The sequence below is a fragment of the Gymnoscopelus braueri genome, assembly GCF_963280865.1.
Source record: "Gymnoscopelus braueri genome assembly, chromosome: 2".
NCBI lineage: Eukaryota > Metazoa > Chordata > Actinopteri > Myctophiformes > Myctophidae > Gymnoscopelus > Gymnoscopelus braueri.
The window spans coordinates 8,268,103-8,287,228 of NC_137604.1; the positions used below are offsets into that span (position 1 = coordinate 8,268,103).

A 19,126-nucleotide genomic window follows, 5' to 3' on the forward strand; every position below is an offset into this window, starting at 1 on the left:
ACAACTAAATACTAGACTAAAATGTTAGTGAGGGACTAGTGGAGAAGAGATCCAGTAGAACTAAGACATTTTATGTTTGGTTGCGCTCTGAAAATAGCAGATCTACAAGCTCACGACGCGCTGTGAGCCTGTAGATCGGCTATTTTCAGCTTAAAATCAGCCATTATGACGCCATCAAGGCACCGCCAAAATACATTTTAGTCGACTACCTGGTAAATCAACTGTAGATTTAGTCGACTATAATCTTGTGATATTTAGTCGACTAAAACTAGACAAAACTAAAACATTTCAGATGACTAAAATATGACAAACTAAATTGAATTTTATTCAAAAGACTATGACTAAAACTAAATCAAAATTTGATCAACACTGTTGTACATATTGTGTTCAGGAATCCGTGCTGGTGTGGGGGAAGGTTTCCTTTTCATAATGTTTCACAGATCGTCGTGAGATTTCTTTTTGCTTTAATCCCTGCATCTTATAGTGAGCATTATAGTGAGGACCAATTATACGAAAATTAAGGTTGAAAATAAGTGAAGTGCTCCGTTAAGTAACAAACGTTTCCTTGTTCTCCAGAGCTCAAGGGCCGAGGCTGTGGAACGTCCAGTCTCCCCTCAGACAGGACAAGAAGAAACGGAGGAGAAGAAAACATTAAACCACATTGACACCTAGCATACTGGGGGGCTAACGTTCTGCCAAAAACAACACATCTATAAGTTCAAAATGTGAGGCTGTTTTTTGCCGAAGATATTTAGCGCAGAGCGAAAATAAGACTGGAGGGGCCTAGTATATTTATTATAGACCCAACTAAAGTATACAGTGCATGGGTTAATTGGTTAACGAGACGCCTGGTACTGGTTACGTACTAAACCAGTAACCAGAACTGGGTTGTCATTCAACATCGGGCATGGCTACTCTTTTTAAACGCTTGCTATTTTGATACTTATTGTTATAGACGGAAGTTATGGTATTATTTTGCTTTGTTTGTCATACTCTATTGTACATTTTTTTCTAATTAATAAAATTTATTAATGCATGATATCTAAATTGAGTCCTTCTCAGTTCCCTTTACAGCAGCTGTCACACAGGAGCACACAGGAAGTGCATTTGGGTACATTTGTGCACCCTCAGAGTTAACCCATTAAAGGACGATTTCACCCATTTTTAACCTACAGTATCTTCATATAATAGATCCTCACAAATGCTCCTGATGAAATTGTGTAATTTTTTTCCTACTCAGTCTGTCTCATAGGAGGGCTGTCCACAGTAGTGATGGGTCGACGTCATGATCGATTCGTTCAAAAGAACCGAGTTCTTTGCCGTGAACAACCTCGTTCACTTCCTGAAACTGTTACGTTCACGCTATCGTGCATGCCCCCCTTCCCCTCCCCCCGTACACAGGACGGGAGGTCGGGCTGTACGCGCGACGTAGTAATAACGCTCCCGCGATGGTGTTTTTCACTAGAAAATAGTGCTACTGAACGAGAACGTGAACAAATCATTTGAACAAATCATTGCAGTGAACGTGAACAAAATTGTTCGTTCACTGAAATGAACGCCTTTTCAGCCCGCGACCCCAAAATAATGCGGAAATTGACTCGCGACCCCACCAACTCTGGAGGTCATTTATACACATAAACTTGCACGTTCGGTGCGCATTTGTAATGTATTATAATGGTAAAATGTTCCATTTGTAATCATTTTTAGATTGTATTTCATCCATTCTGTTGAATTTAAAGTAAAAAAAATGTTTGACCCAAAATAATCTCGCAACCCCACCGTCAGTCTCCCGCGACCCCAACTTTGGGAACCCCTGCACTAGTCCACAGCAGGTGACGGCATTAGTGAGGACCAATTATATGAAGACTTGAATGAATGAATGAAGGTTGAAAATGGGTGAAGTCGTCCTTTAAAGACCTGAGGCCGATCCTACAAATGCCTTCTAAATCAGTAGTTCTCACACTTTTTTTGTAATTAAAATTGATTCAACATTTTTCAAACACTTTCACAATCTTTGAAAAATGTTCGCTTGTACAGTACTCGCTTGATATAGCAGATATACAAGCTGAGCTTGTATATCAGCTATTTTTGAATAGCCAACGCTAAAATCTAAAATGAATGGTGTTAAATGGATACATTCAGGGTTCCCACAGTCATGAAATTCCTGGATTATTTTTTGACATACTTCTGAAGATGTTACAGTGTACAGTACATCCACATAGCAGCATATCATTGCTGTCAGGAAGAAACCTTGTATCTCCAGATTTAACTCATTCAGTGCCATTCTTATTTATGGCAGTTTGGTTCCGAGTGCCACAGTCAAAATTCATTGTAAAAAAAAAGTGCTTAGGAGCCGAGATACAGCCTTTTTCAGTAAGAAGTGAATGGAGCAGCAAATCTTCAAATCATCATATCTTGGGTTCTGAACATAAAAAAGAAAAAAGGAAAAAAAATATATATATATATATTTTTTTTTCATGATGTCTTAAATGTCACGTGGCGCTCAGAGGCCATGATGTCTTAGACGTCATGTGGCACTGTACTAGTTTTTTTTTTTCCTGTAAATTATGCCCTACTTTGTCATACTACAGTATTTTTACATAAGTACAACTATTAATACCACCATGTAGAAATACTCTGTTACAAGTAAAGAGTCCCGTATTCAAAATTTACTTGAGTAAAAGTACAAAGCATTGTCATCAAAATATAGTAAAAATACTAATTTCACAGAATGTCCCTTCACAAGTTTTGAAAATGGCAACTACAAGCCCGCAACGTGTTGCTTAGCGATGCGTTTATTAAAGGAGAATTCCGGACATTTTAAGTGTTATCTTTGATGTGTCGTTACTCACCTACCGACGTAAACAGTGGCATTGTTTATTTCCAGATATTCCCCTGTCGTCATATTTTCAACCTCCTCCGTTGTCATAATGGGAGCGCGTGTCATAGGGAAATTCGTCTATTATAACCGATGCAAAGTTATTTTTTTCTCTACTACTACTCATTGTGGAGTCTGATGATAGTCAAACATGCAGTGAAAGTTCCTGAGAGGCTACCGCTAATGACGAACGAGCTAACGCTAGTTGCTTGTTTCTCAACATGGCAACACCAAGTTGCCAGGTTCTGGGAGAGAAACAAGCAACTAGCGTTAGCTCGTTCGTCATTAGCGGTAGCCTCTCAGGAACTTTCACTGCATGTTTGACTATCATCAGACTCCACAATGAGTAGTAGTAGAGAAAAAAATAACTTTGCATCGGTTATAATAGACGAATTTCCCTATGACACGCGCTCCCATTATGACAACGGAGGAGGTTGAAAATATGACGACAGGGGAATATCTGGAAATAAACAATGCCACCGTTTACGTCGGTAGGTGAGTAACGACACATCAAAGATAACACTTAAAATGTCCGGAATTCTCCTAACTTGTAGATAGGCTTTTTGAAAAATGTAGAAGGTGAGAGTAGTTAAGTGTGTTTAAAAAAAAAAAAAAAATATTTAACCACTGAAAGTAGTATTAAGAGCTTGTGACTAAATAACTACATTGGGTCCATTGGAACAAAGTTTTTTTTTTTTTTTTTCATTTCCTGAAAAGTGGACATTAGGTCCAACCAGGGGCGGCCATAGCTGAGTGGTTAGTGAGCCCGCTTAGGGAGCCAGAGGCCCTGGTTGCCCCAGGTACGATTCCAGGCCACGCCAGCATATGTGTTGATGAAATGAAATTTGTCCCTGAGCAAGACTCTTAACCCCTAATTGCTCACAGGCCCTCATTGGAAACAAGCCCGCAAGGACTTTCATGAACGTCCTGTTAAAAGGAATTAGCCTTATCCTTACCACAACAATATTATCAGTGTAAAAACGTTGGGCCAATCAATAATCATTCTCAGCTTATGTCACCATAAACTTGATCAGTATGTTACTCGTTTCTGCTTTGCCTATAAAAATCTAATCAAGGAACTAAACAAATGTGCCAAAAAAAAAGTAAAAACATTTAAATGGCAGATAACATTTCAAAATGTTGTGAAACCTGCACACACGGTACTGGGCAGTAGGGGGCGCCCCATCCATCATCTATGGTATTGTTGTATACTATCAATATGGGCCCTACCTGCCATTTTTTTTTGTTTTTAAAACGATCATGTTAATGATTATATGATTACATTTCAATTCGTTTTACTGCTTAAAGTAATAAACAAAACATTTTATTTGAAAAAATAAGTATAGGATATCTGCCTACATTTATAAATTATGGTATGAGATTTAATATGGATAATTATGTTTTATAGCATGTGTATATATACATATATAAATAAAATATTAGGCAGAAATTATCCAATATAATTATATATATTATATAGATAATTATTATTAGTATTACTACTCCCACCTTATTTTAAACTTAGGGCCTTGAAGACATCCTACATTAAATGTATCATAGATGAATCCAAGGCAAAATAAACTACCCCATGTCGAAACCCAGCCTTCAGGGGAGAAAAAAAAACAAAAGGAGGAGTCAGTGGTTGCTAGGGAGACCTGGTAAAGAGCGTCAGTCAGTCCGGTTGGCTGAGAACCGTTTGTTGATTGAACCGTCGTGATGCTGCACGCACAGTCGCACACACACACGCATGCACGCACACACACACACACAACAACACATCAACATCTTGGATCTTCATTCAATCGGATTAAGGAGAAGCGTGACTGTAAATTGGAGACAATAATCAGGGACAGTAAGTAGACTCGCACGCAGACGGACTGTGGTGCTCTTTAATGTCGGCTCTGGTCTGAACCTATAGGATCTTAAAGGAGAGATCGGGAGAAAAAAACAAGGTTCTTGGACTCGGTTAACCTTTATTTTTTTTGCCCGCATGCAAGAGGCGGTGTCCCGGTTCGATCCCGAGTGGAAAATCGAAACAGGGGTCGGTCTGTTTTTTTTTTCCATTTGCAACAGGTCGATATAAAATAATTATCGTTGTCATTCAGATTCAATCGACCGCACAAGAAGCGATCGACGCACACGGCGAGCTAATTAACCCTAACGGTATAGAGAGACTCTCTACAATACATATAGAGGAGAACCTAACGGTATAGAGACTCTCTACTACTAGAATACATAGAGGAGAGAACCTAACGGTATAGAGAGTCTCTAGAATACATAGAGGAGAACCTAACGGTATAGAGAGTCTCTAGAATACATAGAGGAGAACCTAACGGTATAGAGAGTCTCTAGAATACATAGAGGAGAACCTAACGGTATAGAGACTCTCTAGAATACATAGAGGAGAGCAGATCGAGGAGGAGAGCCAGCATGAGGAGTTTGGAGCTGATCTGGATCCAGTAGTGATCTCTCCTCCTACACACAGACAGGGATACAGGGACGGATCCAACACGGGGTGCCAACATGATGCCGGTGAGTAGCAGCACTAACTGCCCATCTGAAAATGATTTGTGCCAGGGACCCCCAGAAGTAAAGATTTGAGTTAAAAATGTTATATAAAATATATATTCAAAGATATGCACACATTTTCCAGGATTTTTCAAAAATAGCAGATCTACAAGCTCACAGCGCGGCACTCGGTGGCGCGCTGTGAGCTTGTAGATCTGCTATTTTTGAATAGCCAAAGCTAGGTGGTTAAAATGATTGTGAGGCTATGTTAACTAAATTAGCTGGGGACCCCCTGGTACCCCTCCAAGGACCACTGGTTGAAAACCACTGCACTAATACTTTTACATTTTGTTATGCGAAGATTCAAAACATTTTAACCCAAATATGCTGATATGTGAATATTTTTTGTTATCATTTCAATTGGTTTGTGGTTGTTATAGTTTAGGCTGATCTGACTATCAGCTGTGCATATAGGCTACATAATTATGTAGATTATGTTTCTTGTAAGAAACACCTATCCTGTTAATTGAGATTAACAGGAATATATGAATCAATATTTGTAATAATATAGTGGGCCTAAGTCTTGTACTGTGTGTGTGTGTGTGTGTGTGTGTGTGACTGTGTGGTCACATTCAAACACAGTAAAATCCTCAAGGTTATAATTTTCCTCACACTGACTGTACAGATGTAACCAAATGGACACAAGTTAAGGGTTCGTTTGGTTACAGATTTACATTTTTCTAAATATGTTATAAATGGATGGATTTTACAAAGGGCTTTAAAATGTATATATTCACACTGACTCCATTAACAGACATGTATCTCCTTCAGCTGTAAGTGGCAGAGTGTCAAAACAGAAATGCCTAATAATAGTGGGTTAATTATGATGTACAGTATTTGGCGTTAAAGTTATGATCCATCCATATTTTCAGTAGTACCTGAGGGACATATATAGTTATTGGTTCTGGTTTGGGTGCCACAACAATTTACAAGACAAATAAAAACATGCAAATCACCATTAGTGTACAAACCACAAAGTCATCCTCTTCAGTATCATTCAATTGAAGTCAGTTATTGTTTAAAGTCCTGCTCTGCTATACAAGAGTACCAGTTGTTCAAGTTAAATTAAAAAAAAAATGTTGTTTTCAGTCAGACATTTATTCAGTATTTCTCTCTTTAAAGGTAGGGTAAGGGATATTTTTTGGTTAAAACAAAACGTTTATTGTTAAAAGGTTAAAGCACTATATTCTGATAGTAATCATTGCTATAGAGTGTTTGTTCAGTCACATGGGTCTTCCCAGTCTCTCCAGCTCTTTAATAAATAGAAAATACATTTTCAACATTTTCAGCCAATCAGGAGACCGTATCCATTTATCAGCTTCAATTTTATAGTGTTCCAGCTCCAATTTTGTCTGCTAATTTCTTAGTGTCATCACTTCCAATTTAACTTGTTTAATCTGTATAATGACTGAGTTCTCTATCCTGATTGGATAACATGTATATCCTGATCTGAAAATGCATTTTCTGTTCAATAAAGAGCTGGAGAGACATGGAGACTCCTGTTACTGAACAAATACTCTACTAGCGCTGTTTTTATTTTTTATTTTATAGAGCTATATTTAACACTCATTATAACCAAATATGATCACTTACCCTACCTTTAATACCTGTGGTGCTTTAAATGTTATGATACTTGATATCTTCCATAGTATACATCCTTTCCAGAGCACACATTTTGAGTATGTTTTTGGGGAAGGGAGTATCTATTCTCTTTTATTGGGATTGAAACCATCAAGATAATGTAATTGCGGTGAATTTCCATTATCAGGATAATTGTGAATATAATATATTGGAGTCAATATTTTCACTTGTGACTTTTTCATTTACTTATATAGATTCAAAGTAGTACACGACTATACCACAATGCCAATTTGACTTTATTTTATTTAAAAAAGCTCATTTTTATGTATTCATCCTTTATTTATGAAGGGGAATCTTATAATTTATGATGTAGGCCTAATATTTAACCACTGTGTCCTTAGTTGACCGGAGTCCCCCAGAGCTCGTAGATTGTCTATTTTCGCTGAATGTTCCCCCCCCCCCCTAGAGTAAGGACGCTAGGGTTCAAGTGGTTTCTCTTTTTTTTTGCATTCATTGTGCTGTCCTTGTTCTACCTCAGTCTGTGTGCTATAGGTAGGTTATTTTTCATGAATGGACATTTCTCTCGTCGTGATGACCTGCTGTCCATTTGAATTTGTCTTTCTATGATGCGAAACAAATATTTATTTCTTAAGGTGTTCTTTAACAACTCATTCAGTGCCAAACATATTTCTGGCTATATCACCCCTGTGCCAAGGCCAAAAATACATTGTAAAAAAAAAAGTGCTTAGGAGCCGAGATACATCCTTTTTCAGTAAGAAGTTAAACAAGAAGTGAATGGAGCAGCAAATCTTCAAATCATCATATCTTGGGTTCTGAACTTTTTTTTCAAAAATAATAATAATAATTATATATTTTTTTCAAAACTTTTTTTATTTTTTTTAATTATTTTTTCAGGACGTCGGAGACGTCATTGGCACTCTGGGCTTATGAAAAACGTGACGTCGGCGACGTCATTGGCACTGAATGAGTTAAGGAGAAGTGATTACAGTATATTTTGTGACATTGTAAGAGTTTTAACTAAGCATAGTTTGATGATCATCGGGATACTATTATTGTGAATGGTAATTATTATAATCTCGGTGTGAAATCGTCATGTCATCCCATGCCCATTATCTTCGCATCCATTCACACTAATGACGACAGTAGAGTTGAGCTATATTTAGAAACGGCATAAAGATCTCACATATATATATATATATTGACTTCTCCTCTTGACTGACATCAGTTGAGCCCTGGAGTTTGGTTTCAGTGAGACTGACTTCATGACAAATGTCATGTCAATAATGTAAAGCAGGGTTCCCCAATAGGCGGCCCGCGGGCCATTTGCGGCCCGCGAGAGTCAACTGTCCGGCCCACGACGACTCCTGTAATTTTTTTGAGAATATATATATATATTTCTTTTTAACAAAAACATGTTTTTGATTTGTTTTATTACTGTGCAAGCAGACTGTAACAAACACATCTGTAAGTAAATTGTTGATTCTGGACTTATTTAGATTTTCAGTATGTACAACTGGCTGCTGTTAATCTGTATTACTTTTCAAGCAGAATGTAACAACCAAATATTTTAAGTAAATCGTTGGTTCTCAACTTCTTTAGTTTCCAGAGTGAATTTTTTCCTTGTGTGACCCTCAACACAGAATCCCAGGCCTAAAATAACTCAAATTAGCTACTCTGGCCCTCGGCTTGGTATCCTAGACATAATTTGGCCCTTGGAGAAAACTAATTGGGGAACCCTGATGTAAGGGCTCTGTAACACCTTCATAATAACTACAGCAGCCAGCAGCTCAGTGGCCTCGTGGTTAAGAGTGTCTGCTCTGAGATTGGGAGGTCGGGGGTCGATCAGTACCCAGCCGAGTCCTAACAAAATACCAGTGGTGGAAGAAGTACTCAGATATTTCACTTAGGTAAAAGTATAGCAATACCACAATGTAAAAATACTCTGTTTACAAGTAAAAGGCCTGTGTTCAAAATGTTACTTGAGTAAAAGTACAAAAGTAATGGCATCAAAATCTACTTTAAGTACCAGATGTAAAAGTAGTGACATTTTGAAAATAGCAGATCTACAAGCTCACAACGCGTCGCATCGCGACGCGTTGTGAGCTTGTAGATCGGCTATTTTCAAATAGCCTATGTATAAAATATGGCTAAAGTGGTTAATGTATGTTTCATAATATAATTTATGTCTGCGAAGTAACTAGTAACTAAAGTTTTCAAATAGTTGTAGTGGAGTAAAAGTACAACATTTACCTAAAAAAGTACTGAAAACTGAAATACGCCATTAAAGTTAAAGTACCTCAAAATTGTACTTAAGTACAGTACTTGAGTAAAGGTACTTAGTTACTTTCCACCACTGCAAAATACTATAGAAAAAAAATACCCAATGCCTCCGTGCTTGATTCTCAGCATCAAGGGTCGGATTGAGGGTAAGTCCCTTGATCCAACCCCTATGGCAAGGGGGGGGGGGGGGGGTGCTAGCTGGCTCACACGCTGCAGCAACAGGAGATGGGCTCCTGAGTCCTGACATATGGGCCACATGTTTCTGGAAACGTTGGTTCCCAATGCTACTTACTGACTTACATAACTAGATACTCTTTATTAGCCAAGTGGCAGGACAAAGAATTAGACTCGCATAATAACACTACAAGAGATAAGCCCCATTTTACACATAAGCCTGCTCATAGCGGGAATGTTGTTTTTTGAGCCTAGGACCTCAATACTGCTGGTTTTATATCCTACCAGGACCTCTAGTACTGCTGGTTTTCTATCCTACCAGGACCTCTAGTACTGCTGGTTTTCTGTCCTACCAGGACCTCTAGTACTGCTGGTTTTCTATCCTACCAGGACCTCTAGTACTGCTGGTTTTATATCCTACCAGGACCTCTAGTACTGCTGGTTTTATATCCTACCAGGACCTCTAGTACTGCTGGTTTTATATCCTACCAGGACCTCTAGTACTGCTGGTTTTCTATCCTACCAGGACCTCTAGTAGGCCTACTGCTGGTTTTATATCCTACCAGGACCTTAGGCCTACTGCTGGTTTTATATCCTACCAGGACCTCTAGTAGGCCTACTGTTGGTTTTATATCCTACCAGGACCTCTAGTACTGCTGGTTTTATATTCTTCCTGTTGATAAACATGGTACAGAGACAACAGGATGTCACAGTGTAAGACATGGTGTATTTACCAGGCCTCAGTTGACTGTATTCCAGCTCTTTAATGAGCCTTGCATGAGCGTCTGTACAGACCATTACTTCAACACTTCCATTTTTAGATTCCAGTCTCATTTGAAAGCATTCCATTACAGTTTAGGCATTTAACACACAGGCTTATTATCCAGAGCGAAGTACAAAGCGCACGATCAGAGTAAATGGCATGAATGAACCCTATTAGCAAAGCACGGGGTAAATGGAGTGCAAAGAAAACAATTAAACTGCTACCAAGTAAATAGGATACAAGGTAAACATCAAATCTAGCATCTGTCTCTAGACAACATGGTATCTAAATACTATTAGAGCATTTGTGTGGTCGAGCGAACGGAATATGTCTATTTCAATAACATAACGTGAACAAGTAACTAATAAGTTATTATATTATTAAGTAATATACAAGTATATAGCCGAGTTCACAGCATTGTGAGCTTGTAGATCTGCTGTTTTTGAAAATGTTTGGAAAAGATGTGCCTATAATGACATGCTCAAAATAGAGACGCCAGCTTGAAAGTGGTCAAAAAAGCGGGCAGTGGTGGAAAGTAACTAAGTATATTTACTCAAGTACTGTACTTAATTACGATTTTTAGGTATTTTTTACTTTACTGGAGTATTTCCAATTTTCAATACTTTTACTTCTACTCCACTACATCTCAGAGGCAAATATTGTACTTTTACTCCACTAAATTTATTTGAAAACTTTAGTTACTAGTTACTTTGCAGATATAAATATTTTTATTATAAAACATACATAAACCACTTTAGCCCTGTTTTATACCTTGGCTATTTGAAAATAGCAGATCTACAAGCTCACAGGAGATCGGCTATTTTCAAACATTTTAGTACTTTTGGTACTTTAAGTATATTTTGAGGCCAATACTTTTGTGCTTTTTCTCAAGTAACATTTTGAACACAAAAGAGTATTTTTATTTTCTGGTATTGCTACTTTTACTTAAAGGGATACTTCACTTTCGGGCCGGGGACACATTTAAAAAAAATATTAAAAATAAATGAAAAAAGTTATGGAAAATTCATGGCCCCCTCACACATTAGTAGGACACTCTAATGCGTGAGGGGGCCATGAATTTTCCATAACTTTTTTCATTTATTTTTAATATTTTTTTTAAATGTGTCGGCGGCCCGGAAGTGAAGTATCCCTTTAAGTAAAATATCTGAGTGCTTCTTCCACCACTGAAAGCAGGACACATTATGGCTGCATAATTGCAGATACAGATGTCATCAAAAAGACAACATAGTGTCCTAAATTGTTCTGGCTCAGGAAACAACACTGACAGTTACATTGTAACAGTGAGTGTCTCTCGGGCAGCGTTGACATCATTTCCCTAAAGGACCCGAGATCAGGTATCAGCCCTCATGTAAAGCAGAACTGCGTGGGGATAAACAAATGAACCCAAGCAGAACTTGCAGAACTCGTCGACGGTCTAAAAGGAACTGCTCGTGTATTGTATACCACGACAACGGGAACAAACTCACAACTTCCTGTAACGACGCTCCTGTCTAACTGACACACAGGAAGTGATGTAGCGATGCTTTTGTGTTGTTTTTAGGACAGGGGTTCTCAAAGACCCCCCAGATAGAGGTCCTTTAAGGGGGTCCCCAGCTAAATGGTTGACAGTTAGGTATCAAATGTAACTTTGAGATTGTACAATTGGAACCAAATGGACCCTTACAGTTCTGTAACTCTGAGAGTGTACAAATGGAACCAAATGGACCCTTACGGGTCCATTTGGTTCCATTTGCACGCTCTCAGAGTCATCGGGGGGGTCCGTAGCCAAATGCTTAACAAACTGCGGCTCCTTGAAATTAAAAAAGTTATTTAACGACTGGTTTAGGACAAAGAACCGTTTTTGATCGGGTTAGCTTTGTTGTGGTGTTTGTCTTTGTGTTTATATAAGGTGTGCTATGCCTTTCTCGTTTGTACAAATGGATCTGGTTTGGCTGAAGGCCTCTTTGTTGTCTAGTCTTCCCTTATTGTACTATCATTATCAGTTATATGGTTTGGTTCATACAGTATAGCCTCGGTTAATGCTTGTTTTAATTCAATTCTCTGATCTTAATGGTGTTGTAAGTGATATTTCTTTGTCAAAATAAGAGTTAAAAAGCCCTACGGTATTAGACTGTAGGCCTTTTTAACTCTATATTCTAAAAGTATTCATTTTGCTAAATAATATTTGTTCAGTGACAGGGGTCGCCCTGTCTCTCCAGCTCTTTAGTAAAGGTCGGGTACACATTTTCAGGACAGAGAACTCATGCAGGACACAGGATAAACGAGGGAAATTGGAAGTGATGACACAAATAAATGAGCTGACACAATAATGGACCTGGAACACAAGGTGATGAATACTCATTTTGAGGTTCTCTCTCCCGATTGGATGAAATGGTGAAATGGCGAAAAAAATACGGATCTACAAGATCAAAACACATTGTGAGCTTTTTTCATCTGCAATTTTTGGTTTGTGTCGTGTGATAAAGTACAGTATTTAGGGCTTATGTGGTTAGAGGTCGGAGGGCCAATACATCATCGGATAAACACACACACACACACACACACACACACTCACTCACTCACTCACTCACTCACTCACTCACTCACTCAGTTCAAGCAGCATCGGTACAGGACTGGTGATCTCCCAGTGCAAGGCTCATATTGGAGTCGTGCAGCTGCTGTTCTTTTACTTACAGTGAGTCAAACGTTTGAATGATAAATTAATAATCGTTTCACTTCATTATATTCATGTTATATTCATTGTTCTACAGCCACACAATAGATCTCACCGCTGTTCCCTGGTAACTGTTGCCACAGTGACCAGAACAGAGAGAGAGAGAGACACACACACACACACACACACACACACACACACACACACACACACACACACACACACACACACACACACACACACACACACACACACACACACAGTTCAAGGTTAACTGGGCATAACATTTCAGACATCATTGTCATACAAAAAGGAGGAACTGGACAACAAACTAAGCTGGCAGAAATCACCTGGTGTCTAAACAACCAGAAAAACGTGTGTGTGTGTGTGTACACACACATTTGCATTACTTGTGATAGTACTTGTGATGGTCAAATGTCCCCACAGCTAATTTGAGACATAGAAAAATGTTGTTTAACATATTTGGGAAGTTAAATTTGCAATTAGGAAAAGATTCAGATTAGGATTAGACATTTAGAGGTGGGTTGGGGCCATTTTCAAACTCGTAGAGCGTCTACAAGTATAAAATAATTGGCATTTAGAATTCTAGAATTTAGAATACCTCGCGAGTATATAATACGTGTGTGTGTGTGTGTGTATGTGGTGGGGGGGTGTGTGTGTGTGTGTTAATCTAATCCTGTGGTATCACGTGACCATCCTGACCATATGGTGCCTTGCTGCGCTGACTCAAACATTCTGGATCTGAACACCCACTTGCAACCTTTAACAATGACTAAGAATGGCAGCTTATTCATGTAATAATAAAAATATGAATTCATAATTATTATAATTGTATTAATAATTACAACAATGATAATGATTGCAACAATAATAATAATACAAGTTGCTGTTTATTTTTAGTATCAAAGTATTAGTATTTCTATAATTAATTCGTTATCAGTAGCACTGCTCTAAGTACATTGGTTCACATACATACAATAAAACAATAAAGGAGTGCTATTTTCTTTGTTAAAATAAGTGGTAAATGGCTCTATGTCGTGATAGTAATCATTGCTACAGAGTGCTTGTTCAGTAACATGAGTCTCTCCAGCTCTTTAATAAACAGAAAATATATATTTTCACGTCCGGATGCACATTTCATCCAATTAAGAAAGACAACTCATACAGGATAAAAGATAAGCGGTAAAAAAGAAAAAAAAGAATGAAACGTGTAATGGATGAAATTAGCAACCCGCCTGAAAATGCATTTTCTTTTTATTCAAGAGCTGGCGAGATATGGGGAGATATAGAGCTTTGATATAGATATAGAGCCTTTTTACAAACAACAAAACTTCTACAGCACCTTGCGTGACAGAGAACAGAAGCTGTGTGTTGTGATTTTGCACAAGGGGACGTTCGTGTGATGTATCAGTGAGACTGACTCAGATGTGTGAAGTTGTAACTGGTTTCCATTTGACCTGGTTAATGTCTGTAGTAACAGATGATGCTCATGGGGTTGATGTTGGGGGGGGGGGGGGGGTCAGGAATAATAGATTTTTGTACTTGGCAGGATTAGGCTGTGTTGCACAAAACAGGGGGTTTACACACGCGCACACGCACACGCACACACACACACACACACACACACACACACACACACACACACACACACACACACACACGCACACATGTGCACACACGCACTGTTGTTTGACAAGCTCTCCTTTTTGTACTCATTATCCTAAATTAATTATTCATGTTGACTGCAACGTAGCAGACTTAAAAGACGTAGAACTGTATTGAAATGCTTATGCTTTTAGGCTATAAGTGCTTCAATATGGTGAACCTCTTTTCTTTATAAGATAGATGTTTTAACAAGAGAAGAAAGATGTTCAAAACAATCCTCAATGGCATCTCTTCCCTAGTTGTAATTATTGGTTCATTTATAGTTATAGTATTTTTTTTAATCTACACAAAGAAGTGCAAGTACATGAAAGAACTGCTCAGTTAGCTACTGTAACATCAGTACTTGTTATTAGGCCTGTCACAATTATGACATCATCGTCTAATCGTAATGATTTGAGATGATTGTTTTTGCATGATCGTCATAATCATTTCCATGTTGAAAACTGTTCATACATTTTTCAATATAAAAAAGAAATAGCTGATCTGGTTAAACGTTGTAAGCTTATAGATCAGCTATTTCCGCTCGGCAATTTTGTTTTTGAAAGTATACATATATTCAGTCAATTCTTATATATAAGTATTATATATTTAAGTTATTTGTAATCTGTCCTGTGCAATTTTTTTTTTTTTTTTTTGCAACTGAGCCTAAAAGCCAAACAGAAATTACGTTTTTTTCTTCTTTTTTTTCTCCATTATGTTCAATTCCAAAAACACAATGAAATCATTGATCGCAATTATGTGTGACTGACAATTAATTGTTAAAATCCTTAAATGGTGTAATGGTGACAGCTCTACTTGTAATGAGTTGCTTTTCATCCCTGCCTCCTGGTCCAGTACTGATATCTGTTACACATTAACCACTTAACTCCTATGTACTTATTGACTGGTGTCCCTCAGGGGTCTGTACCGTGTGTGGCTAGTCTCTGGAGACAGACTGCTGACTCACACCATTTTCCAATGCGTCGGTCACTCAGTCTGTGCTACAGAAACGCTGAAAATGCTGAGAAGCTACAGCTTCTCCCCATCACACTATGCTGTAAATAGGGCTGTCACCATTACAACATTTAACCCATTAAGACCTGAGCCGATTCTTAAAAATGTTTTCTAAATCCTAAAAGTTTTTTGAAAAAAAAAAAGAAAAAAGATTCAAGATTTTTCAAAAATAGCAGATCTACAAGCTCATTGAATAGCATTGAATAGCCAAATAAATCTAAAGTGACACAGATGCGTTCCAGGTCTTAATGGGTTAAGTTGACAATTGTCATACAAATAATTCATTGTGTTTTTTGTCATTGAACATTGGAACATAATGACTACAAATTGAATTTCCGTTTGCCTTTTAGGCTTTGTAATAAAAAAATCACACCCTGTGTGAAGTGGGCGGTGTCTTGCTAGCTAATCACAATACTGAATGGAGTCAACCAATCATGTACAAAAAATAAATACATTTATTGAAACACTCTTTATGATGGACGGAACCATAACTTGAAAAAAACAAATTAATGGTTTTTTTCAAGTTATGGTTTCTTATATAGGGCTATGCACATGTGTCATGTGACACTGGCCAATCACAGTCCTGAATAGACTGTGATTGACCAATCACAGCGCAGGATAATTGTACAAATTTCCTGGGCCCAGATCACAGCGCAAGATATTTGTACATTTTTCCAAATCTCACTTATAGGGGCGGTTTCACCGCCCAAAAATGCACAGGGCAGATATGACAAATAACTTAAAGGTTGGGTAAGTGATTTACTTTTGTCAAAATAAGTGTTAAACAGCTCTTTATTAAACAGAACATGCATTTTCAGTGCTCTCTCCTGATTGGCTTACATTTTGTCACCTGAAAATGTGACAAAACCTGAAAATGTAAATGTACTATATGTACCCTGAAAATGTACTATATTCTATTTACTAAAGAGCTGGAGAGACACCTGTGACCGAACAAACGCTCTGTAGCAATGATTACTATCAGAATATAGTACTTAAACCTTTTTAACAAAAATAAAATAAAATAAAATAAATACCACTTACCCTACCTTTAAATATACAAATAAATTACTGGCAGATTTAGATGTAGATTTTATACTTTCTTTAATTATTTTTAATACCGGAAATTTGTGATACAGTGTAAGCTTGCAGATCAGCTATTTCTGCTATGTTAGGAAAATGTATGACCATTTTTCAACATGGAAACGGATTACGACGATTATGCTAAATAATTGCGATTATCATCTCTCAGCGTCTCTTTTTGTTGCTAAGCATAAACATATGTATCTGTATCAAACAGGTGGATGTGTGTGTGTGTGTGTGTGTGGGTCTCTTGTGCACAACGCCAGATGTTAGCAGCAGATGTGGAAGGTTTGATTGTGTTCTTTGACTCCAGCTGTCAGTGTGTCAGTGTCTGTGACGTCATGTTTTGCTTGTGAAGAGGATGTTGATACATTGTTTACAGTTGACCAGAAGGTCAGCAGCAACATTTCCACATTGCACTGTAAAGCTGAAACATATCTAACAGGGGCCGGGGATTATGTTTTCAGTCAGTCTGTGAGTCTGTCTGTGAGCAGCTAATCTGCAGCGGGAAGAAGTCTCCCCTCAAGGCTTTCTGACAGAAAACGTGTCCTACCTTGTTTTTCCTTGAGACTATAAGTGAAAAACCCATATTTAAACCCATAACATAGGGATTGTTGACCTACCACTTATACTAGGCCACCAAACTCGACCTGCTTTTGCATGGCCCCCTTTCTGATAGAAAGCCTTGAAGGGAGACCTTGACCAACTGCAGCTAATCCCGGGCACCGCTGGACCGAATGGCATGAAAAGGTCCCAGTAGGCCACGCCCTCCCACACAACTCAACTCCCATGGGACGTTAGAGCGATAGATAGTATATGGACCAATGGTTCTCAAAGTGGGTTCCAGCCTTCCAGGGGTTCAGCAAAAGTTGTTAATATAGCATCAAAATCAGTTTAACCACTTTAACCATATCATTTCAAACTGAAACTACAAGCACATAATGCTATGTTTGTAGATGTGCTATTTTCAAGAAATGTTCAAATAATTTGAAATAGTTGGAATGTTTTGTTTTGAAATCTTGTATTGGCGTCCCTGGCACACAATATTTGCAAATGGGACATACATTCTTCACATGAAAGGTTTGCGAACCATTGATTTAGACAACTGGAATAAAGTTTATCAGACAAATAAAGGCCTGTATTTGGGGGAGGGGGGGCCAGGGGGGAACAAAAAGGCATAGTTTGAATTACCAGATTGCACCTCCGGAAAAAGTGAAACGCCCTGAAGTGAACAAATGGACCGGTTCCATACATTTTGCAGCCACCCTTCACATGTGGTCTAATTGAAAACAATAAAAGAAAATAGGGTCCAGATTTTAAAATAAATAAAGAATATTTTTATTTTCACTATAGTTTAATTAATTAATTTATTTCACTGCGTGTGTAAAACACTTACATCTGCATATACTCTACATACAGTATATTTGCAAGGTGCTATGAAAATAAAGATTTGTATTAGTATTATTATTAGTATTATTAGTATTTATTTTTCCATTAATTTATTATGTACTAGAACTTAAAGTCTTTGGGTGAAAGTGAAGGCATTCCCATGACGGTTAACATTAATTAAAACATGGCTATATGCTGTACTTGCATCTTCGGAGAACTCCCATGGTCCTTTGGGCCATCTGTTCCACCAGCGGGGGAAGCTTTTCATTGGCTCAGAGCCAGATCACCTGACCTGAATTCTCCATCCTCCATCAACTTCTAATCTACACAACTAAAATACTCTAGTGTCAGTTAAACTCTGGGAGTGTACAAATGTAACCAAATGGACCCTGCACGGGTCCATTTGGTTATGTATGTACACTCCCAGAGTTACAAACTGATACATTTACACTGAGGATTTTACTGTGTACACCTGGAAAGGGTTAATTATCTCGCTCAGGGGCACAACAACTGTCTTTACTAATGATCTACTGTAGAGAGTTTAAAGAGGCTGTAAAAGAAAAAGGTTCTCTTTATATTTTTCTTTACAAGTTTTTGCTCTATATTGTCATAGATTGCTGTAGTGTTTGTTCAGTAACAGGGGTCTCCCCATCTCTTCAGCTCTAAGTAAACAGAAAATAAATGTTCACGTCGGGATACTCATTTTGTTCAAGAGCGAGAACTCATACAGGATACAGAATAAACAAGTAAAATGTCATCAGTGGTAATTTTTTTTAAAATAAGCTGACAAAATATAAAACTGATAAATGACCTTTTCTGGGGTTCTCTCTCCTGATTGGGTAAAAGTGGTATCCTGAGCTGAAATTTTTATTTTCTGTTTTCTAAACAGCTGGAAAGACGGGGAGACTCCTGTTAATTGTACAAACACTGCAGTACATAGCAATGATTGCTATCAAAATATACTGTAGAGCTATTTAACACTTGTGTGTGTTTGCACTGTTTGCACTATTTCGTCTCTGTCGGGCGAAACCTTTTAATG

The 19,126-nt window shown here is 37.9% G+C and overlaps 2 protein-coding genes across 2 annotated transcripts in view; both read left to right on the forward strand.

Moving 5' to 3' along the window:
* Positions 1–931, forward strand: part of ncapd3 (non-SMC condensin II complex, subunit D3) — a 47,483-nt gene extending 46,552 nt beyond the window's left edge. The window contains exon 35 of the mRNA XM_080451466.1: positions 577–931. Within this exon, the coding sequence (XP_080307592.1) occupies positions 577–655 (79 nt within the window). The 3' untranslated portion in view covers positions 656–931. The remainder of the gene's footprint in view (positions 1–576) is intronic.
* Positions 932–5,181: 4,250 nt separating this feature from the next.
* The window catches only part of tp53bp2b (tumor protein p53 binding protein, 2b), a 52,364-nt gene continuing 38,419 nt past the window's right edge, over positions 5,182–19,126 (forward strand). Inside the window, exon 1 of the mRNA XM_080451487.1 lies at positions 5,182–5,410. Within this exon, the coding sequence (XP_080307613.1) occupies positions 5,402–5,410 (9 nt within the window). The 5' untranslated portion in view covers positions 5,182–5,401. The remainder of the gene's footprint in view (positions 5,411–19,126) is intronic.